A 24,078-nucleotide genomic window follows, 5' to 3' on the forward strand; every position below is an offset into this window, starting at 1 on the left:
GTGCAATAAAGCATTATGGCCACTAGATGGAGCCTATGATCATTTGAAATAAAATATTGCCAAAACTTGTCACAGCTGGGCGAATGTTGGTCACACTCATTTAACTATTTTTGTATTTTTAAATAGACCTCTAAATGTTTCTGAAAGCTCACACTACAAAATGTACTCAGCCAATGAAAGGTAATGACTCTGTGACAGACCTAACCAGGACAGAGGCTTTTGGAGAGGACTGGGAGTGAGCCTCTTACCCACTGACTATGGGCCCTGGCATTTAAGGGAACACTACTCTTTGGAAGGTGTATGCCTGGGGGATCCGTTGAGCGGTCTTGTTTCTGATTCAAGTTTATGTCTCCCCAAAACACACAGACTCCGGGAACTGGAGGTTCCATATCCATATTTGGGGCCTCTATGCCTCAAACCAGCAATGACTGTAGATGTTATGTAATCAGCTGGGGCCTCCTGCTATAACGTGTTTATGTGAAGTAGATCTCTCCCATTGTTCTATTGTCTCAGTCTGTCTGCTAGTATTGTCCCCTCCACCTAGGCTGGTTTAAGTGACCAGTTAATTAGCTCATGTTAAGTATATCACTGTAAGTTATCAGTTGCTAGAGGGGGAGTAGCGTAGTTTATGTTGGCTGTTCCTTAGTTGTGTTAATTATATTCTTGTTTACAATTTGTATTGTTAGGGTAATATGATCAGGAGGGGATGTCCTCCTGTACGGTATGATGTAGGCGTCTGAGCTTCAATAAACAGTCATTCCTTTGGATTTTACCTCACATCTTGTCTGTGTACGATGTTTGGGGTAAAAAGGGGTGCTATTAGCTCTCAGTCTGCTCGGAAGGGTTTGGAGGGCAGAAAGCACCTAGTCGGGGCGCCAAGCGGTTCCATCACAGACTCCATTTTTATTTTTCTACTGCTATCAATGGCCAACATGGTACAACACTTCATCCATGTCTTTGGTGATCTCTGATCTCCTTATGAAGTGTTTCTTACATGAAGATCAGCCATGGAGTATATCTGAGGTGTACATCAGGGTGTGCTTCTTCCAGCACATGTCCAGCAACATTCATATAGAAGACATTTCCCACACTCAAGGCACTAATACACCTCCAGGGTTGTGTGGGATCCCTGATGTACAGGAAGACAGGACTTCAGTTAGGAACAATTCCCTCATTCAGGACAGGAAAGTAACTTCTTCCCTGTGTGAGATATCTGATGTTTGTAAAGATTGGTCTTCTGTGAAAAACATTTCCCACACTCAGAACAGGAATACGGCTTCTCCCCCGTGTGAGATCTGTGATGTCTGTAAAGAACGGACTTCTGGGAAAAACATTTCCTACACTCTGAACAGGAATACGGCTTCTCCCCTGTGTGAGACCTCTGATGTGTAACAAGGTATGATTTTCGTACAAAACATTTACCACACTCTGAACAGGAAAATGGCTTCAGCCCCGTGTGAGACCTCTGATGTCTAACAAGGCTTGATTTTCGTACAAAACATTTCCCACACTCTGTACAGGAAAATGGCAGTCCTGTGTGCATTTGCTGATGTGTGTTAAGTTGGGACTTATGTGAAAAGCCTTTACCACACTCAGGACAGTTATATGGCTTCTCCCTCGTGTGACATCTCTGATGAATAACAACATTTCTTTTTGTTGGAAAACATTTCCCACACTCAGGACAGGAATAAGTCTTTTCATCCATGTGAGACTTCTGATGTCTGGCAAGACTGGACATCCGTGAAAAACATTTTCCATACTCATTACAGGAATATGGCTTCTCCACTGTGTGTAATCTCAGATGTGGGTAAAAATTGGACCTGTCTGAAAAACATTTCCCACACTCAGGACAGGAATATGGCTTTGCACCTGTGCAAGATCTTTTGTGCTCATCAAGATTGCATTTAAAACGGAAACACTTCCCGCACTCAGTACAGGAAAACCTCTTATCTGTGCGAAGGATGGCACCGTCCCTCACAGTCTGAGATTCCTCAGGATAAGAGGAATACGATGGTCCGGCACCGTCCCTCACAGTCTGAGGTTCCTCAGGATAAGAGGAATACGATGGTCCATCTACACTGTGTGATGCCGGATGGACATTTGAGGTAGCCGGGTTTTCTCCTGGACTATACTGTGTGATGTCCTCATCTTCTACTTTACAGTCTGGAGACAAAGTGAGACAATCCTCTGAGGTTTTCCTCATCTCCCGTCCATGTACTAAAATGGAAATACAAAGATTATCACTAGACATCAGCAGATTGGTTCCCCTAAACCAGGACTCCGCCCACATCAGGCAGCTTTGTCTCTGAGGATCTTACAATTCCCCCTCCAGGTAACCAGTAAATAGGTCCTCTGATCTCCTACCAGTTCATTTCTTTATTAATGGACCTAAAGGCCCGTACACACGAGTGGAAATTCGGCCGGGAATTTTCGTCCGACGACCGATCTGCCGATTTCCGGCTTGTTAGTATGGTGCTCTTGACAACCGACTCTGACTTTTCGGCCGAAAAAATCCTGGTGTGCAGGCTATAAAATTTTTGTCCTCCGTCAAAACACGTCCGATTTTCGTGCAGTCAGTACAGATTTCAATGGGGAAAAATCTTATGAGCAAGACTAGGCATGCTCAGAGATGAAAGAACACATACAAAGCAATCCAACACATGACATCACTTCTGAAGTAGAATTCTGTCGTGCGGGAAAATTCTTGTGCAGTCTAGAGCACATTCCAACCAACAGACACCACTCTGGACAAAAGACGGACGAGCGGTCGGCGGAAATTCGTTGCGTGTGTACGAGGCTTTAGTCAGAGAGTGAGGAAACAACGAGAACTGTCTTTTATAGGAGTGACAGTGATGAGGGGATTATAGGACGATTGTCCCCTCCCCCTCTATCACTCATTGTCATCCTCCCAACACAAGATGTCCTGTATTTCCTAATTTAGTCCATGATTTAGCCATGAATAACAGCGGGGCTCAGCCCCACCAGAGGTCAGAGAGTGAGGATGGGGGAAGAACAACCAAGATGAAGACTGGACTGATCCTGAAGACCACCATCATTGAGTTACTGACTCCTCCCTCATTATCACTTTCTGTTTAAGGTTCCAAAGTTGGAGGATGTTATCACATTCTTATCACCATGTAAAAGTCTGTCCTCCAATCAAATCATCAGATATAAAATGTCCAGCTGGTAGAAAAATATGTAATGTACAACTTAAGATACAACAGATAGGACTATATATTATCAGAATAATGTAATGTACAACATAGAGTATATAGTGCAGGGGTCAGGAGTATGTATTGTACAACACACAGTATATAGTGCAGGGGTCAGGAGTATGTAATGTTCAACAGAGTATATAGTGCAGGGGTCAGGAGTATGTAATGTACAACACAGAGTATATAGTGCAGGGGTCAGGAGTATATATTTTACAACACAGAGTATATAGTGCAGGGGTCAGGAGTATGTAATGTACAATATAGAGTATAAAATGTACAATATAGAGTATATAGTGCAGGCGTCCGGAGTATGTAATGTACAACATAGAGTATATAGTGCAGGGGTCAGGAGTATGTAATGTACAACATAGAGTATATAGTGCAGATGTCAGGAGTATGTAGTGTACAACAGAGCATATAGTTCAGGGGTCAGGAGTATGTAATGTACAACATAGAGTATATAGTGCAGGGGTCAGGAGTATGTAATGTACAATATAAATTATATAGCGTAAAGTTCAGGACTAGGAATGGGCTAGATGTTCGCGTGTTCGTACACGATGAGCGCCCCATAATGCACTGCGTGTTCACAGTGCATTAAGTGCTTATGATTGGCCAAAGCATGTACCTGACCTGTATGTTCAGGCCAATCACAGCACAATGTCCTGTCAGAGCCATGATTGGCCAAAGGCAAAGTGGCTTTGGCCAGTCTTGGCTCAGGGGCTAAGTTCACGTCCCACACTATACAAGGCTGCTGCTTACACGGCAGCTGTGTATAGTGTGAGATAATAGAGGTTAGGCAGGTAGTTAGTGGACAGTGAGTTGAGTTAGTTTAGTGAAGTCAGTGTAGTGTTCAGGTTATACCCCACCTTATACTCCCCTCTCGGTGCTCCCCAAGTTGTGTCTCTGTCACTTATAGTTCGGGAGCAGTGCCATGCCAAGCTGACCAAGATTTCCCCTCAGACGCCAATGTTAAATAAGGGGAGCAGTGCCATGCCAAGCTGACCACTATTTCCCATAGACGCCATTGTTAACTATGGGGAGCAGTGCCATGCCAAGCTGACCAATATTTCCCATAGAAGCCAAGGAGCACTGAAAGCTAAAAATTGGTCTAAGCAGGAAGGGGGTGAAAGTGCCCTGTATTTAAGTGGTTAAGGGGAATCCTATGACAGAATTAAAAAAAAAAAAAGAAAAATGGCATGCCCCCCCCCCCCCCCCAAATCTATACCAGGCCCCTCGGGTCTGATACAGATTTTAAGGGGAACTCCACGCCAAAATAAAAAAAACAGCATGGGGTCCCCACAAAATCAATACCAGACCCTTATTTGGGCATGCAGCCTGGCAGGCCAGGATAGGGGGGGGACGAGCGAGCGCCCCCCCCTTCTGGAACCATACCGCTTGCCCTAAACATGGGTGCCCCCCAAAGCACCTTCTCCCATGTTGATGGGGATAAGGGCAACCCTGGGCTGGGATTGTGGGGGTATGCGGGTGGGGGGGCTTATCGGAATCTGGAAGCCCCCTTTCACAATTGGACCCCCAGATCCTGCCCCCCCCCCATGTGAATGGGTATCGGGTACATCGTATCCCTACCCATTCACCAAAAAAGTGTACAAAAAAACAAACACAAAAGACAGTTTTTGACAGGTCCTTTATTAACAAATAAAAACATAGTGTCCCCCGATGTAAATCCATAGTCAATCTAGACGCCCGCTGCACTCGAAAAATAGAAAAAAATTCAAAGATGCTTTCGCCTCTTCTGAGGCATCCCTTCGAATGACGCTCTTGAGCTTTGACAGCTGTTTTTGGGGCAAGGGCGGGTCCACCCGGTTACATCACCCAGTGACACCACCTCCTTCTGACATCACGTGCATCAGATGGGGCGGTGCCACCAGGTGACGAAATCGGGTGGCCCCGCCTATTGCCTATAAAAGAGTTGTCAAAGCTCAAGAGCATAATTCGGCGGGACATCTCTGAAGAGGTGGAAGCGTCTTAATTTATTTCTGTTTATCGGATGTGGTGGGCGTCGTGATTGAGGATGGATTTACATCGGGGGACACTATTTTTTTATTTTTGAATAAAGGACTTGTCAAAAACTGTCTTTTGTGTTTATTTTTTTGTACACTTTTTTGGTGAATGGGTAGGGGTACGATGTACCAGATACCCAGTCACATAGGGGGGGGCGAGATCTGGGGGCCCCCGTGTTAAAGGGGGCTTCCAGATTCCGTTAAGCCCCCACCCACAGACCCCCACAACCACAGCCCAGGGCTGTCGGGAAGAGGCCCTTGTCCCCATCAACATGGGTACAAGGTGCTTTGGGGGGCACCCCAAAGCACCCTCCCCATGTTGAGGGCAAGCGGCCTGGTATGGTTCAGGAGGGGGTGGGGCGCTCGCTCGTCCATCCCTTTCCTGGCCTGCCAGGCTGCATGCTCAGATAACGGTCTGGTATGGATTCTGGGGGGGGCCTCACGCCGTTTTTTTTTTAATTCTGGAGTTCCCCTTAAAATCCATACCAAATCCTATAGGGCCTGATATGGACTGGGGGGAGGGACCGTATGCATTTTTTTTATCTGTATTGCCAACAATACATTACAGCTGCAAGCAAGTTAAAATTAAATTTTTTCCTTTAAAAATTTCAGTATTGCAGCAGCAGGCTCCATACATCATACAGATGCGCCACTTTACAGGCACATTAAGGGGACCCCCCAGGCACAATACTTAAAGGAATTTTTCATTTTTATTGTTTATCTTTAAGCATTATTTAAATCACTGCTCCTGGAAAAACAATAGTTTAAAAAAAATGTTTTTGCATTGAACTCATGTCCCCCAGGGCAGTACCCGGGACCCATGCATATAAGCCTTTAAAATGAGGACTTTTGATTTTTCCTGTTCATGTCCCATAGAGTTTAATAAAGTTCTCATTTTTGCTAGAACTTTTCCCTGTTCGAGATGTTCTGGTGCTAACCGAACAGGGGAGTGTTAGGCCCATCACTATTCAGGACTCATAATATTGGTATTCATTAATCAGTGGAAGCTTAAATGTTTACATGAGACAAGTTACAGAGGTCCCACACCGCTGTCTCCCATCTCCTGAGACTGCACTCAGTAAAGTGGTTCTGAGACTATACAGACATATCCCTCCACCCGGCACAGCCAGCAAATAACAGAGCAAGTAAATCTGGGAAATCTGCTGTCAGAGATCTTGCTAGACCTGGGCACTCTGGACCAATCAGTGAGCAGTATGGGTGGAGGAATGTATTTAGTGTTAATGACCCACCTGTGCTGATCTCTGTAGGAGTGTCCTCCTCTATAAATGTCCTCGTTATTCCATCCTCCTCCATAGACTGCTGATCATCCCTCACATACGTCTCTTCTTCTTCTGCTTTAACCTCAACTTTTATATCTATCAGATCTTCACCCTAAACCAAGAAAATGAGAGAAAAAATCATCTGTAAAATATAAACTCACATAAAAAATCCTCACATCATCTCCACAAGTCCATGTTCTAGATACTCCATCGCACCAACCTTGTAACAGCGGGGGATGGTGTGATCTTCCTGTGTGGAATCCCGGGAATACAGAGGACGGGGACATCTCTCTGGTGGGTTCCTGGTATTAGGTGTCTCCATCATATCCTTGTGTCCTTCTGAAAACTCCTCCATCACTCCATACTCCTCATCCTCCTCTTTATACTCTTCTTTAACATCAATATTATCATCCCCGAGGTTTCCTCTCTGAATATATAATAAAACATTCATTGTAACAAACATGCTGTGTATAAATTATAACTACTAATAATTGTCAATCATCTACCTGAGTACACTGCCGGGGTATAAGATTAATACTTCTAAGATCGAGGATCTTTCTATAAACATTCCTCCCACAACTCTGGGCACCTTACAATCCGCTTACTCGTATCACTAGTGTACCTGTTCCCTCAAATACCTCGTTATTCATGTGACACCTTCTCCTCATTATACTAAACTAACCTTCCTTCTTTATTTCAAGACATTAATCCCTGAAACAATGGGATGCTTACTGTATAATATCCCCTGGCTAGGCACGGTAAATGTCCTCACAATGTGGTTCCTCCCCAAACTGCTGGACCTATTGGAGACTCTCCCGGTCCAAGTCCCTCTTTCTCGGCTGAAATTGCTGCAAAGTACCTTTGTTACATTTATATGTCACCATAAGTCCCATCGCATAGCACAATCCACTTTGCTTTGGCTGAGATCTAGGCCAATCCACTTCCTATCCAGGCCAATTCTGGCATTTCTCTCCTACATGTGAAAATCATCATTTATTTGCTAAAAAAAATACTCAGAACCCCCCAAACACTAAAAATATATATAGATTTTCAGCAAAGATCCTAGAGAATAAAATGGTGGTTGCAGCAATTTTTCAAGCACAATTTCTTTGGAAAAAATACACTTTCATGAATTTTAATGAAAAAATAAAAAAAAAGCACCATTGTGACGGTACTCACCGTCACTGGGAGTGAAAGACATATACTTAACGGTTTGGATTGCTTCAAGTGGGATAGTAATATTTGTCAACAACATCTCTCAAGGGATATGAAGATTTAATCCCACTTTACACTGTGAGACCTATAGCCTGTTGCCATGAAGTCTACCTCCTAAATAATCATAGCAATTTGTAGATGTGTATTCCATGTACTTCAATGTAGGAGACGGACAGACTGTCATTGGCAGTCTTGTCCTATTGTCTGTTTTGAGGTGGGATGTGTATTGTGTTAAATCTGCCTGTCCCATTCTTAAAATGTTAATGAGCCCACATTGTTCTGTCCAGATGGCTAGATAATTAGTTCAGGTTAATTCTGTTTCTGTATACAATTTCATCTGCATATGATAATGTAATCAGGCAACCCCTGACCAGTGTGTGGTAATTTGAACATGAGGGGGAGGTGTCCATGCTGTATACATATAAATTCTGTGTGACTGTTCAATAAAGTGATTCCAGTACAAGCCAAGTTGTTGGCTAGCTTTGTATGAGGGCGGCTGGGAAAATCTGGTATACATGTTCATGACTGCAAGGAAGCCGTATACTGATGGAAGACCACAAACACAGTGTGGGTCGGCGGTTCCGTTACAACCGTTGATACTGTAACCCAATTTTTTGTAAAATATAAAAGATGATGTTACGCCGAGTAAATAGATATCAAACACATGTGTCATGCTCTAGAATTGAGCACATTCATGGGATGGAGCAAAACTACAGTACTTAAAAATCTCTTTAGGCGACACTCGAAAAATGTTTACAGGTTACCTGTTTAGAGTTACAAATGAGGTCTAGTGCTAGAATTATTACTCTCCTTCTAACGTTCGCATCAATGCCTCACATGTGTGGTCTGAACATCGTTTATATATGCCGTCACAATCTACATATGTGTTTGCTTTTGCGTGCGAGCACGAGGGGACAGGAGCACTTTAATAACTTTATTGTTATTTTTTTATTTTTACACCAAATCTAACTTTTTTGAATAACTTTTATTCCTATTACAAGAAATGTACACATCCCTTGTAATAGGAATAAGGCGTGACAGGTCCTCTTTATGGAGAAATCTCCTCTACCCGGGAAAGCATGACAAAAAAAAGTACATTGATCTCTGCTTTCCAGGATAAAAAACTGGCAGTGTTTACATCTGCAAGCACCGGACGTTACGTCATGATGATGCTTTCGGCCTCCCAGGAGCATAGAGATGGTCGGGGACCATCCAGTCTATGGCCAGCTCTATGGTATTCCATCGCTGGATCTGTGTTCTGGTTCCCCGATCACATGGGAGAACCAAGAGAGGCACTGGAGGGCAGCAAGAGAGATGCAGGACATCCCCTCCCGCTGCCTGTAAAATCAATCAAGTGGCTCATGAGCTGCTAGGATGGCTTTTACAAGTAAGGGAATAGCTGGCTGAAAAGAAAGATATCTGGATGATGTCTGCAGCTGCACCCATCACCCAGATATCACCACTTCAAGTCCAGGACGTCATATGACGGCCTTCCGGTGGGAAGTGGTTAATTTATTATTATGCCTCCCACCTCCACACTTTTATGTCCTGGTCTGTCCATCACCCCCCCAGTCACTGGTCTGAAATAGAATTTTGGCTTATCTACCCCACTCACCCATGCCCTTTATTATGGTCAGCTGACTCCACCATGTCCTCTCCACTGAAACAATCCTCCTCCCCTATGCGATTTATGTTGTCCATATGGAAAAAATGTTGCACACTGTATTTTTCTTTTTCTATTAGACCACGCTAGGTGCCCCCAGTGGTCACTCAAAGCAGAATTATCTGCAGGACTGTGAAAACAACAGCCAGGTCTATTAAGGGTAACAACAGTTTATTACCCACAATGTGGTGGTTTGGAACAGTCAAGTTAATGAAAAAGCCAACAATAGCACTGCAAAAGATCCCTGGGCATTAATGGAAGGGTCATCCAGCACTGCGGTGAGGGCTGATAGAGGGGCGCCAATACAAAAGCCCTGGGAAGAACCAGAGGAAACCTCGGGGTCCCAGCATGGAATGCAAGCTTGTAAAGTTGCCGTGATGACGTTTCACCTGCATGCGCTTTATCAAGTCACGGGGATAAAGACAACTGGAGTATTTAAGCTGTATGTGTCCCAATAGAGGGGTGGGGAGTGGGCGGAGCTATGCAGATCTGAATGCCACTTAACCGATCAATGCTTATGGCTGCCATTGAGTCAGTTGCCATCAAATATAAACTCTACAGTATAATCACAAATGTACAAAATATCAGAAAATAATAAAAAGGGGAATATTTGCCTGAATACTATTGTGCATATTCTAAGAACTAACTAATATTATAATAATAATCATAAAAAATAATAAAAATTAAAATATTATGTAGCGGGGTTAAATATGCCTAAAGATACTGTTGATATGTGAGAAGGAATTAGGCTCCCTCTAGTGGTAGCTGCATGGAATTTCCCGGGCTGTGACTTCCTTTTTCTTCCTGATGAAAAGACTACATCTCCCAGTGTGCATTGTAAGATCCAGGGTGCACGGCTGCACCGCACAGCTTTATGGGGGAAGTTATTTAAAGGAAGGGAGGAGCCAAGCTCGGGCCCCTTCTGCGCTGGACTCCGAGGAACTAAGAAGCTGGAGCTGAGGACTGATGCTGGATATTAGGCCAAAGCCTCTAAGCCTGGAGTGACGACGTTGAACCGTCCCATCTCAAGCACGAGACACATTCCCGGAGCCTCTTACCGCTGTTCGCAGAGACCGGAGCCATCCACCAGAAAGACCCCGCGAGGCCGATATCGAGCCAAAGGACTGAGATCGCAGTGGAGCGCGCGAAAGGGAAACTCCTGTGGTGAGAGGGCACTTGCCCAAAAAGACTGACTTTGTCTGTCAAGGAAGTGGCTTTACTTACATATAGCGATAGCGCAATAGAAAGTGATATACCCCGGGGTAGATTAGCATATCACTTCAAGACACTCTTAGACAATCAATAATAACTTTAAAGGAGCCGCCAGAGGCCTACCGCACTCACGGAAGTTACCGCTTAGCTACACAGACACCCTGCAGTGACAATCAACAGTCCACTGTTCTTTTTCTCTCTCTTGATCTTCATTCCTAATGCGGATTACAAATATATCTGCGCAGTTCCAGTGCTAGCGAAGATTCAAGAAGAAGAAGAAGGAAGAGGACTTTGGGGAAGGGACTCAGATAGGCCTACTTATCTGGTACTGTGTCTAGCATCAATGAGGGAGTAGTGTGGGGTATTTCTTTTATCTTTTAAAGCTGATTTAAGTGACCCATTTTAAGGAACTGTGTTTCATTGTATCTCCCTTGTTCAATTTGATATACAGTAAATTAAGCTTTGGTTAATTACAATCCTGTGTGCTGTTCTATTGTGTCACCCAGAAGGACTACCACCAAGAAGGTAATAAGTCACTGTTGCATACTGAAGTATTGTATTCCAACCTGTGTATCCATTTTATAGTCCAGTCCTATTCTGGGTCAGTTGTGCCTGAGGAGGGATCGAGCCAGTTCTATAGGGTTGTTAGGCAGGGTGTAGACCCAATAACATAATCAGCAGCTCCTGCGGGGGTGGTGCTACAATTACTATTAATATGTCTGCCAGAGACAACAATTATGACACACAAAGTGGTAAAAAGAAGTTAATGGGATATGAGGATTATTAGACAATATTATGGATCTCTAAGTCCTCATTCAAGCCATATGGTGATAAGGAATCAAACTTATAAATCCAGAAGGTCTCCTTCCTACATAAGAGGGAGAACCTTTCATTATCAGTAGGTGAACCCTTGTGGATGGTCTCAGTTGCCGTGACCTCCAGATCAGCCATGTGCTTGTGATGTGTCTGGAGAAAGTGGCGGGGAACAGGGACCTTTTGCAGAGGTATTGTTGGCTTTTTAATTAACTTGACTGTTCTTATCCTCAACATTGTGGTCAATAATCTGGTGTGAGACTTCTCCTCTTATAGTCCTGGCTGTTGTTTTCACAGTCCTGCAGATAATTCTCCTTATAGTTGCGTCATTTTGTAGATTTGGTTACAAGAAAACTCAGACCCTTTGAGGAATTCCACACTAAGCTCCATATTCCCAATAACCTCTTTACCTCTTATATTCAATGGAAGCATTTTTCTCCACCCCCCCCCCCTCCATCATTAGCTTTACACCAACCAACCAAATTCAAACATATGAATCCAAGGCCCACACCAACCACACCTCATATCCTCCATCTACAAACTATTATACCAGGTGCTCCCGGTTACTGAAAACCTTCACTTACACTATATTGCCAAAAGTATTGGGACGCCTGCCTTTACACACACATAAACTTTAATGGCATCCCAGTCTTAGTCTGTAGGGTTCAATATTGAGTTGGTCCACCCTTTGCAGCTATAACAGCTTCAACTCTTCTTGGCACAATGCAGTCAGGCAAGTACCATTCTCTTGGCAACCACCAAACCCAGACATGTCCATCAGATGGCCAAACATCTCATGTTCTATCCAGAACTTTGAGGGTTCCTCTGACTTATTTCAGTTTACTGCATATACTGTCCAAGTATGCTGTATGTCTATTGGCTATTGCAAGCTGTAATATCTATATATACCCTCTTCATGGTGTAATATCTATATACCCTCTTCATGGTGTAATATCTATATACCCTCTTCATGGTGTAATATCTATATACCCTCTTCATGGTGTAATATCTATATACCCTCTTCATGGTGTAATACCTATATACCCTCTTCATGGTGTAATATCTATATATACCCTCTTCGTGGTGTAATATCTATATACCCTCTTCATTCCCTGTTTTGTGAAATACAATGGATGTAACTTCTTTATTTTTGGGAAATTCAATAAAAATAAAATTACAAAAAAGAATTCCCAGCACCGCTCACCTCTCCTGTCAGCAGCTCCATCATCTTCTTGGTGACTTCTAGAATCTTCTGCATGTTGTGTCTCTCAGGTTTTAGGGAGTCACATGGAGGCACTGTGATGGTCATATGATCACCTGACTTCAGAGGAGGAAATCTCTGTATTGAGGAACCAATAGGAATATCATGTTAGAATCCCAGAATCCTCCTCACCTCTCCGGTCAGGTCTGTGTTTTATTAATAGAGATAAGAGTGATGTCATGTGACCTCCCAGAATCCTCCTCACCTCTCCGGTCAGCAGGTAGATGATCTCCAGGGTGAGGTTTAGTATCTTCTCAGTCATGTGACTCCGGTCCTCCTCCATCTTCATTGGTCATGTGATCTATACAGGTTTCCCTGTAAACCAATAATTGATGAGAGAGAATGATGTGGACTGTACTGGTTGTACAATATTAGGATGGGGATGTATGGGGGATAATATGAGGGAAGAACGGACCCCGGTGGGATTACACAGAGGAACATTCAGTTTAGTGTTCTTTTCATCCAGAAGTCTCTTACCTTTGGCTTGACAGATCACAAAGTCTTTTTTGCTAGTTTTTGATCTGCTGGTAAAGAGGGACAAATAAGATTCCCTTTTATGTCTAAACAACCCCCCCCATCCCCCACACCTAATACAAATCAACTAAGTTGCTAAAAAAAAAGACTGATCGAGAAATAAGAATGAAGAGAATGTTCCGGCCCCGTAAGTGGGGAAATGTTCTGCCCCTGAAGGGGTTAATCTAGGTTTCCACACTATATATGTGTGTATCATCATCTGCTGGAGATAAAAGAGGTCACAGTGACTATGGAGGAAGAGGACGGACATGACGGGGGGGGGGGGGGGGTTTACTGGTTGTAAATAGAAAATAAGATCTTATTACCTCCTCTGCTGTCACTTCCAGTAATGGCTTCTCTTTATTTCCTCCCAACTCACCTCTCAACCGGAAGATCTTTTTATATCTGACATCACTTCCTGTCTGTATCTGACATCACTTCCTGTCTGTATTCCATAGAGACTTCCTGTCTGGTAGAAGTGAGATCACCACCTTGTGGAGCTCAGAGGAACTGCTGCCCTGAGAACCGTCTGGTAGTGTGAACACGGCCTTGTGCTGTGTGTGTATGTACTGTATATCCTTCCCCTTTCTCTCCTCCCTGAGTGTGTATGAAGAGGCGGAGCTCCTGCTGGAACAGCGGTCGGAGGAGGAAGCCGAGTCTAGGAGGGAGACTGACAGAAAGCGCAGCAGACTTGCAGGAGTGAGCGAGGAGGATCCAGTTCCTTTGCCATCGGAGGTGAGGAGAGTGTGAAGGATGTTTGTGACTCTGGTAGATGAAAAGCTGGGAGTCATATTGCTCTGGTGAGTGGGGAAGCACTACTAAGGGGGCGCCCTCACCATCACGTGTGTAAGAGGTGGAAGAAGGCGTGGCTACACTACAGCTGGTACAGTTTGCAGCACAGAGCACTTTCACACCTTATCAACTTTTCATTCATTTGTGGAAGTAGATGCAAAGTGGAAGCAGTGGACTTGTAGAGAACACTATATTGAGTACACAATGTTGTATGATTACATGAATTTGCACAGATTTTTAGGTTATTTAATATAGCAGCAAATATTATGAGATTAAAGAAGTATGTGCAAAATGGAAGCAGTGGATCTGCAGGGAACAGCATCTTGAGCACAAAGCACTTTATGTTGTATATAAATTTGCACATGGATCAGTTTACTTCATCTATTGAAAAACACCATAAGATGAAGTAGGTGTAAAGTGGGAACAGTGGATCTGCAGATAATATTATTTTGAGCTCCTAGCACTTTATATATGAAGGTATCCACATACAGTGCCGGGACAAGGTGGTCCAGGGCAAGATGGCAAACTGCAGCCCCCCTCCCTTAAGGTTAGGGTCAGGGAGCCCCCATTCCTGCAATAAAAACACTGCACCCAGGGCAGCCGCCCCTCCTGACCCTGTCCACATATTTTAGTGTATTTGTGATAATTTATGTGCACACACAATAGGACAGCGCTGTGACACATAATGCTCTTCTAGTTGATAAAGGGAATACTTACCTTTGTTACAGCAGCAGTCCGGTAGAAGTTATTTTTGTAGGTATTTGAGTTGTTACACATAGCGCTGGTTTTTTCCAGTTTATATTGGTGACATAATTGCCCAAATCTGGGGATTAGGAGCCATTTCCACCCTTTACTCTCGGCTGAGGTTCTTTGTATCCATATAACAGATGTTCTACATGACTAAATCTGCAATCAATTTCTCTGCAAAATCAAAGGGGCCAAAATGTCTCCCTCCCCCGAGCAGTAATATATTTCTATCCCCCTTGGTGGGAGTGGAGATGACCCATCTATAAGGAGGATATACATATACAGTACATACACACAGCATAAGGCCGAGATGTTTCTCAGGCAGTTCCTCTGAGCTCCACAAGGTGGTGATCTCACTTCTCCCCAGACAGGAAGTCTCTATGGAATACAGACAGGAAGTGATGTCAGATACAGACAGGAAGTTCCGGGTGAGAGGTGAGTTGGGAGGAAGTAGAGAGGAGATATTGCTGAAAGTGGCAGCAGAGGAGGTAATAAGATCTTATTTTCTATTTATTTATTTTTTATTTCAGGTACTTATATAATGCTGTCAATTTACGCAGCGCTTTACATATACATTGCACATCAGTCCCTGCCCTCAAGGAGCGTACAATCTAAGGTCCCTAACTCACATTCATACATACATAGTAGGGTCAATTTTATACAGGATCCAATTAACCTACCAGCATGTCTTTGGAGTGTGGGAGGAAACCGGAGTACCCGGAGGAAACCCACGCAGGCACAGGGAGAACATGCAAACTCCAGGCAGATAGTGTCGTGGTTGGGATTTGCACCAGTGACCCTCTTGCTGCTAGGTGAAAGTGCTAACCACTACACCACTGTGCCACCCATTACACCCAGTACACCCCCCCCCCCCCAGCGCCCCCCCCCCCCCCCCTGTCATGTCCGTCGTCCTCTTCCTCCATAGTCACTGTGACGTCTTTTATCTCCAGCAGATGATGATACTTTTCTTTAAATCTCTGCCCTCTTAATAATCTGATTTTAGATGTGAAAGACGTGCTTTGATTGTTAGCCATCCTTATATTATCCTATGATTAATTATTAACAAACAATCACCCCCACCCTTAGCAGTATAAAACTAGAGCACCCTTATGGGGACAGCACTTTACTGGGGGGGGGGGGGGGGGGAACGTTGCTGGGGGTTCTTTCCTTTAGTGATTCTTTATACAAGTGATTTGCACTTCAGCGATTGCACAAAGTGAACATAAATAACAAACTGCACTGAAAAGCACCAAACAGGCTGCAGGTGATCCTGTCCCTCTATTCAGCTCTCCTTCCACTCTGTAACATGCGCTCCCTACCACTCCTTCTGGTAGTTGTGTCCTCTCTCCTTATACTCTCTTTCCTTCACCCCTCTTCTCCACCCCACACCTTCTATATATCACCCTCCCTTCTGTCCTCTCCCTATTACTGCACTCACCATCTCCTCCTAATTCTATACCCACATGCTGATAAAACATCCAGGACACTGGGACATGTCCCTTCATATAAATGGCACTACCTCACTCAGTTCTTCTAACCTCTGGAGATTTATCCCCAAACCCTGGGCCTCTATCATATAACTGTGTCCAATGCTCCCATCACCCTAAACCTTCTGGCAGCAGCCGCAATTCACAAAACTTGTTTTCCATTACTCTTCTTCCCAAAACCAATCTCCCCTTCTCCTGAGCCCTCTGGAATGCCGGCTCTGTCTGTGACAAACTCACCTCCCTCCATGACCTCTTTATCATGAATTCCTTTAACTTATTTGCCATTACCTAAACCTGGCTTCATGAATCCGACACTGCTTCTCCTGCTTCTCTCCCCCATGATGGCCTTCTCTGGACTCACTCTTCCAGACCTACGCAGCTCCTAACAGGTACTTCACCCACCTACCCTACTGACACTCTCCTCTTCAGAGGCACATTGTATTTGTCTCTTTTCTTCCATTTCTCTTTTCTGAAATCCCCACTATAATTTTTGGCGACTTCACCCCGTTAATGCTAATACTACAGCTACTTCTAAAGTTCTCAGTCTAGCCTCCTCTTTTGACCTAAAGCAATGGATACAGGCTCCTGCCCAGTCCGATGGTAACACCCTTGACCTTGTATTCTCCTATCTATGCATCCCATCCAACAATCCTCTCCTACTCTCTGATCACCACCTTATTAGTTTTGCTCTCTCCCTGGCTTCTACCTTCACTCTCCCCAACCGCCTTACAGTTACCCGTAAAAACCTTCAACACCACAACATTTCACAACTCTGCTACTGATCACCTCTATACAAAATCTCACCCCCTGTCCTGCCCTAACCTAGCCACTTCTGTCTATAACAGTTCTATGTCATCTTCCCTAGACAAGCTGGTCCCTCCTCACTACACACAGAATCAAGCCCTTACCCCTACAACCTAGGAAAATAGATGACACCAGAAGTTTCAGAAAACATAGCTGCACTCTTAAGCACCTGTGGCGTAAGACATAAGCCCCGTACACACGTACCGAATGTCGGCCGAACGATCGGCCGTCTTTTGTCCGGTGCTGTCCTGTCGGTTGAAAAGTGCTAAAGACTGCACACGAATTTTGTCGGCCAACAACAGCCGACTGCAGAAGTGATGTCATGTGATGGTTAACTTTCCGTGTGTTTTTTCTTCTCTGAGCATGCCCAGTCTTGCTCATCTGCTGTTAATCGGCCGAATTCTGTACTGACTGGCAAACAATCGGCCGTTCTGGTGACGGCCAACAAAAAATTTATAGCCTGCACACCCGATTCTGTTCGGCCGAAAAGTCGCAGTCGGTTGTCGGAAGCATCATACTAACAAGCCAACAATCCGCCGATCGTTCGGCGGCCGAATATTTACGGCCGACAATCGCTACGTGTGTAAGGGTCTTAAGTCCCAGAATGACTTCAACCAATATAAATCTGCCCTCCGAAAATGCTACTCTTGCCTCTTCACTGCCAAGCAGACAGCGCTTCTCTACCTTCAACTCTCTTCTTCGTCCTCCTCTGCCTCCACTCTCCAACTCACTCACTGCCCAGGAGATCACCAATCACTTCAACAATAAGATTGATTCAATTCATGAAGAGATCTCCAATGTACAGATACATCCCCCACTTAACACCCCATGTCCAATCATTACCTCCCCCATTCAATCCTGCAACTATTGATGAGGCTGCTAAATTTTTTCTAACTCCCACCTGCCCCCTGGACCCTGCTCCCGCACAAGTGCTACAGTCACCCTCTGGATTTATTCTACACTCTCTAACCCACATCCTAAATCTCTCCCTCTCTTCCGGCACCTTCCCCAACTCTCTAAAACATGCACTAGTCACCTTCATCCTTAAAAAGCCCTCTCTGGACCCCATGCTCGCCTCCTTCATTCCCCTTTTCCTCCAGACTCCTTGAAAGCCTGGTCTAAAACTGACTGTGTGACCATTTGATTGAGAACAATTTTGCGATCCCCTTCTGTCTGGATTTCGCTCTCAACACTCCACAGAAACTGCTCTCCTTACAGAGAACAGCTAAAACCAATGGAAACTTTTCTGTACTCCTAATCCTGGACCTCTCTGCTGCCTTTGATACAGTGGACCACCCCTCCTCTTCAAAAAACTACACTCCTTTGGTCTCTGTGACTGTACTCTTCGCTGGTTCTCTTCCAACCTATCACACTGCACCTTCAGTTTCACCTACAATTCGACTCCCTCTTCTCCTCTTCCTTACTCTGTCGGTGTTCCCCAAGGTTCTGTTCTTGCACCTCTCCTATTCTCAGTCTACACCTCCTCCCTGGGTCAATTGATTGCCTCCCATGGCTTTTAATACCATTTCTAAGCTGACTACACCCAAATCTATCTCTCTACCCTTCAGCTCACTCCATCAGCCTCCTAACGTATCACTAATTTACTAACAGACATATCAGCCTGGATGTCACACCACTTCCTCAAACTCTGTCTATCCAAAACTGAGCTCATAATATTTCCTCCTCCACATGCCTCTTCCCCTGATTTCTCTGTCAAAATGGACGGCACAACTATCAACCCATCCCGCATGCCAAGGTTCTAGGTGTAATTCTGTACTCTGAATTATCTTTTCTGCTCCATATCCATTCACTGTCCACAGCTTAGCGCTTCAACCTCCACAACATCTCCAAAATACGCCCTTCCTAACCAATGACACCACAAAGCTCCTAATCTACTCCCTCGTTGCCTCGAATACTGCATCTCTCTCTTCATTTGGCTTTCCCTTACATAGGTTATCCCCCTTTTAGTATGAATGCTATTACAAGACTCATCCACCTTACAAACCGCTCAGCGTCTGCTACCCCTCTCTGCCAATCCCTCCATTGGCTGCCACTCACCCAACAAATTAAATTCAAAATACTAACAATAACTTACAAAGCCATCCACAACTCGGCCCCCAGCTACATCACTAACCTAGTCTCACAAAACCAAGCAAATGGTTCTCTTTGTTTCTCCCAGGATCTCCTGCTCTCTAGCTCCCTTGTCACCTCCTCCCATGCTCGCCTCCGGGACTTCTCCCAAGCCTCTCCTATCCTATGGAACTCCCTATCTCCTTCTCTGTTTGGCTTTTGATGATCTCTTCAAAGGAGCCTATTGTGCCCACACCTAACAACTGTACTTTTATTTTCTCCATCAGCCATCAGCCCATCCCCCACAGTTATTACCTTTTTGTATCACTTGACCCTTCCTCCTAGATTGTAAGCTCTAAAGAGCAGGACCCTCTGATTCCTCCTGTATTAAATTGTATTGTAACTGTACTGTCTGCTTTTATGTTGTAAAGCGTTGCACAAATTGTTGGCGCTATATAAATCCTGTATAATGATAAATGTCCCATGCAGGTAGTTGTTCTTGAATGTACAGCAACACCTCTATTACCCCCCTCACATCCACATCCTATTATTGTGTGACCAATACCATCCAAATAATTCTTACTTTCATTTCCCAAAGTTATCCGTCTACAAGGAGACCTGTATAGAACAAATGACGGCACCAATGAGGATGGAGGAGGACCGGAGTCACATGACTGAGAAGATACTAAACCTCACCCTGGAGATCATCTACCTGCTGACCGGAGAGGTGAGGAGGATTCTGGGAGGTCACATGACATCACTCTTATCTCCAATAATAAATCACAGAGCTGACCGGAGAGGTGAGGAGGATTCTGGGAGGTCACATGACATCACTCTTATCTCTATTAATAAAACACAGACCTGACCGGAGAGGTGAGGAGGATTCTGAGATTCTAACATGATATTCCTAATAATTCTCCAATACAGAGATTTCCTCTTCTGAAGTCAGGTGATCATATGACCATCACAGTGCCTCCATGTGACTCCCTAAAACCTGAGAGACATAACATGCAGAAGATTCTAGAAGTCACCAAGAAGATGATGGAGCTGCTGACAGGAGAGGTGAGTGGTGCTGGGAATTCTTTTTTGTTATTTTATTTTTATTGAATTTCCCAAAAATAAAGAGGACAATAGTTAATGGTTTGAATTACGCAAACAACACAAACAGCATGAATAGGGTATATAGATATTAAAGCATTGTGATGGGAGTTACTTTGGGCGGGGGGCTTGTGGAACCCAGATTACCTTAGAGAGGTCAGGAAACTCCTTGCCCGGCTCCCCCGGCCCCTCCTATGTGTAAGTCACCCTGTGTCTATTAGGGGCATGGGGTGACGGAGAAACCCAGTTGGGTCTGCACTAACCAGACTCACAGTACAACCACACTGGACTCAGCATTTCTTGTTCCCCCGATTATCCTTGGTTCTATATGTGTGGTTTGTGTTGAAAGAATGAAGGGGGCTCTTTCACTTAGGACCATAATATTTATGAACAATATCCCTCAAGAAATATATTATGATATATTGGTTTGACATTTTCAGGCTGCTTGTAGGAGTTTATCTAATAGACCATTGCTAGATAGTTTGAAGTGGGGTGGGGTGGGGTTTGTTGTTGTTAAGTGCCTGTATCCCATCGTTCTATTGTTTCTGTCTGCCTTGGGATCAACCTATTATGGGATGTATATGTGTATGTGGATTAGCTACTAAAGGGGAGGGGGGATTGTCCCAGAGTGTATAACTCTTTGTGCCTGTGTTTGAATAAACAGTCTTATGCTTCTTACCACCCTACACTGATGTCTTGACACGTGACTGGGTGGGCTAAGGGATCTTGGATCGTACTGGTACCAGGCAAGGAAAGCTTATACGGCGTACATACTTTTCTTGAGTACGGGGTCCGTCACAAGCATGAAGAGGGTATATAGGTATTACGCCATGAAGAGGGTATATAGATATTATAGCATGATCTATCATGACTTGATAAAGTGCATGGGTGCGAAACATGTCATCACGGCAACTGTCCAAGCTTGTGTTCCATGCTGGGACCCTGAGGCTTCCTCTGGTTCTTCCTGCTCCCGCCCACTGGCCAACCATGATGTCACCCTAGCCCATTGTTGCGCTCCGTCTGGTTCCCCAAGTGGCAGTATTGTATTTCCCAGGGCTTTTGGATTGGCGTCCCTCTATCAGCCCTTCCATTAATGCCCAGGGACCTTTTGCAGTGGTATTGTTGACTTTTTCATTAACTTGACTATTCTTATTCACCACATTGTGGGTAATAAACTGTTGTGAGACTTTTACCCTTAATAGTCCTGGCTGTTGTTTTCACAGTCCTGCAGCTAATTCTCCTTCTAGTGACCACTGGGGGCACCTAGCGTGGTCTTTTGTTTTGTGTATGCCTGTATCTTGCACTATCCAAAGTCTATTTTGACAGCTGCATAGGTTTGTCCTGGTCTTCCCATGAATCCATCTATGATCTGTGCCCTCAGCGCTCAGTATATATGTTTGTTTAAAATGACGCAACTGAAATCTATTGGCTTCGGCCGAGGGCAGGATCCTTCCATAGGACAGGGAGTCTGGGATTGAAGGATTATATAAAAGGTAAGCAGGAGAGAACATGGTGAAGAAAGAAAATACCGTGTGCAACATTTTTTTCCATATGGACAACATAAATAGCATAGAGGAGGAGGATTGTTTCAGTGGAGAGGACATGGTGGAGTCAGCTGACCATAATAAAGGGCAAAGGTGAGTGGGGTAGATAAGCCCAAATTCTATTTCAGACCAGCGACTGGGTGGGTGATGGACAGACCAGGACATGAAAGTGTGGAGGTGGGAGGCATAATAATAATTTAACCATTTCCCATCAGAAGGCCATCATAACATGTCCTGGACTTAAAGTGGTGATATCTGGATGATGGGTGCAGTTGCAGGTGTCATCCAGATATCTTTCTTTTCAGCCAGCGATTCCCTATCTTGTAAAAGCCACCCTAGCAGCTCATGAGCCGCTTGATTGATTTGACAGGCAGCGGGAGGGGATGTCCTCTACCCCTGCTGCTGCCCTCCAGTGCCTCTCTTGGCTCTCTTGTGTGATCGGGGAACCAGAAAACAGATCCAGCGATGGAATACCATAGAGCTGGCCATGGACTGGATGGTCCCCGGCCATCTCTATGCTCCTGGGAGCCCGAAAGCAACATCATGATGTCACTTTCGGTGCTGGCAGATGTAAACACTGCCAGTTTTTTATCCTGGAAAGCAGAGATCAATGTTTTTTTTATCTCATGCTTTTTCGGGTAGAGGAGATATCAGGGGTCCATAAAGAGGATCTATCACGCCTTATTCCTATTACAAGGGATGTGTACATTTCTAGTAATAGGAATAAAAGTGATCCAGGAAAAGTTAGAGTTGGTGTAAAATTAAAAAAATCTAATAATAATTTAAAAAAAGTTTTTAAAGCACTCCTGTCCCCTCGTGCTCGCACGCAAAAGCAAACGCATACGTAGGCTGCACCCGCATATATATGTACGATGTTCGGACCACACATATGAGACATCGCTGCAAACATTAGAGTGAGAGCAATAATTCTAGCACTATACCTCCTCTGTAACTCTAAATAGGCAACCTGTAAACATTTTAAAGCGTCACCTATGGAGATTTTTAAATATCATAGTTTTGCGCCATTCCACGAATGTGTGCAATTCTTAAGCATGACACATGTGTTTGATATCTGACTACTCAGCGTAACATCATGTTATATATTTTACAATAGGTTGCATTATCTATGGTATTTTTTTTGTTTGCATTAAACTTTAATAAAGTGTATTTTTTCCAAAGATATTGTGTTTTGAAAAATTGCTGTGACCGCCATTTTATTCTCTAGGGTCTTTGCTGAAAATATATATATATATATATTTTAATGTTTGGGGGTTCTGAGTAATTTTTTAGCAAATAAATGATGATTTTTACATGTAGGAGAGAAATGCCAGAATTGGCCCGGATGGGAAGAGGTTAACAGGTCAGGTGCTCCCAGACCGCCCCTAGATCTCAGCCAAAGCAAAGTGGATTGTGCTATGCGATGGGACTTATGGTGACATATAAATGTAACAAAGGTACTTTGCAGCAATTTCAGCCGAGAAAGAGGGACTTGGACTGGTAGAGTCTCCAATAGGTCCAGCAGTTTGGGGAGGAACCACATTTTGAGGTAATTTACCGTACCTAGCCAGGAGATATTATACAGTAAGCATCCCATTGTTTCAGGGATAAATGGATGTCTTGAAATAAAGAAGGAAGGTTAGCTTAGTATAATGAGGAGAAGGTGTCACATGAATAACGAGGTATTTGAGGGAACAGGTACACTAGTGATACGAGTAAGCGGATTGTAAGGTGCCCAGAGTTGTGGGAGGAATGTTGATAGAAAGATCCTCGATCTTAGAAGTATTAATCTTATACCCCGGCAGTGTACTCAGGTAGATGATTGACAATTATTAGTAGTTATAATTTATACACAGCATGTTTGTTACAATGAATGTTTTATTATATATTCAGAGTGGAAACCTCTGGGGTGATAATATTGATGTTAAAGAAGAGTATAAAGAGGAGGATGAGGAGTATGGAGTGATGGAGGAGGTTTCAGAAGGACACAAGGATATGATGGAGCCACCTAATACCAGGAACCCACCAGAGAGATGTCCCCGTCCTCTGTATTCCCGGGACTCCACACAGAAAGATCACACCATCCCTCACTGTTACAAGGTTGGTGCGATGGAGTATCTAGAACATGGACTTGTGGAGATGATGTGTGGATTATTTTATGTGAGCTTATATTTTACAGATGATTTTTCTCTCATTTTCTTTAGGGTGAAGATCTGATCAATATAAAAGTTGAGGTTAAAGCAAAAGAAGAAGAGAGGATGGAGGAGGATGGAATAACGAGGACATTTATAGAGGAGGACACTCCTACAGAGATCAGCGCAGGTGGGTCATTAACACTAAATACAT

The 24,078-nt window shown here is 44.1% G+C and overlaps 4 protein-coding genes across 4 annotated transcripts in view; 2 read left to right on the forward strand and 2 right to left on the reverse strand.

The window, feature by feature from the left end:
• The window catches only part of LOC309549117 (uncharacterized protein), a 4,285,597-nt gene that overhangs the window by 3,124,562 nt on the left and 1,136,957 nt on the right, over positions 1 to 24,078 (forward strand). The window contains 2 exon segments of the mRNA XM_082249155.1: positions 19,707 to 19,820; positions 20,021 to 20,155. Coding sequence (XP_082105281.1) covers positions 19,707 to 19,820; positions 20,021 to 20,155 — 249 coding nt within the window.
• The window catches only part of LOC309549120 (uncharacterized protein), a gene marked incomplete at its 3' end in the record, with an annotated part of 1,495,124 nt that overhangs the window by 469,803 nt on the left and 1,001,243 nt on the right, over positions 1 to 24,078 (reverse strand). The window contains exon 10 of the mRNA XM_082249157.1: positions 6,483 to 6,628. Within this exon, the coding sequence (XP_082105283.1) occupies positions 6,483 to 6,628 (146 nt within the window). The remainder of the gene's footprint in view (positions 1 to 6,482; positions 6,629 to 24,078) is intronic.
• LOC309549128 (gastrula zinc finger protein XlCGF53.1-like) overlaps positions 1 to 24,078 on the reverse strand; it is a 437,528-nt gene that overhangs the window by 116,763 nt on the left and 296,687 nt on the right. The gene's annotated exons all lie outside the window — the stretch shown is intronic.
• Positions 1 to 24,078, forward strand: part of LOC309548697 (uncharacterized protein) — a 371,895-nt gene that overhangs the window by 30,693 nt on the left and 317,124 nt on the right. The gene's annotated exons all lie outside the window — the stretch shown is intronic.

The sequence above is a fragment of the Pelophylax lessonae genome, assembly GCF_965119305.1.
Source record: "Pelophylax lessonae genome assembly, chromosome: 3".
In the NCBI taxonomy this organism is placed as follows: Eukaryota; Metazoa; Chordata; class Amphibia; order Anura; family Ranidae; genus Pelophylax; species Pelophylax lessonae.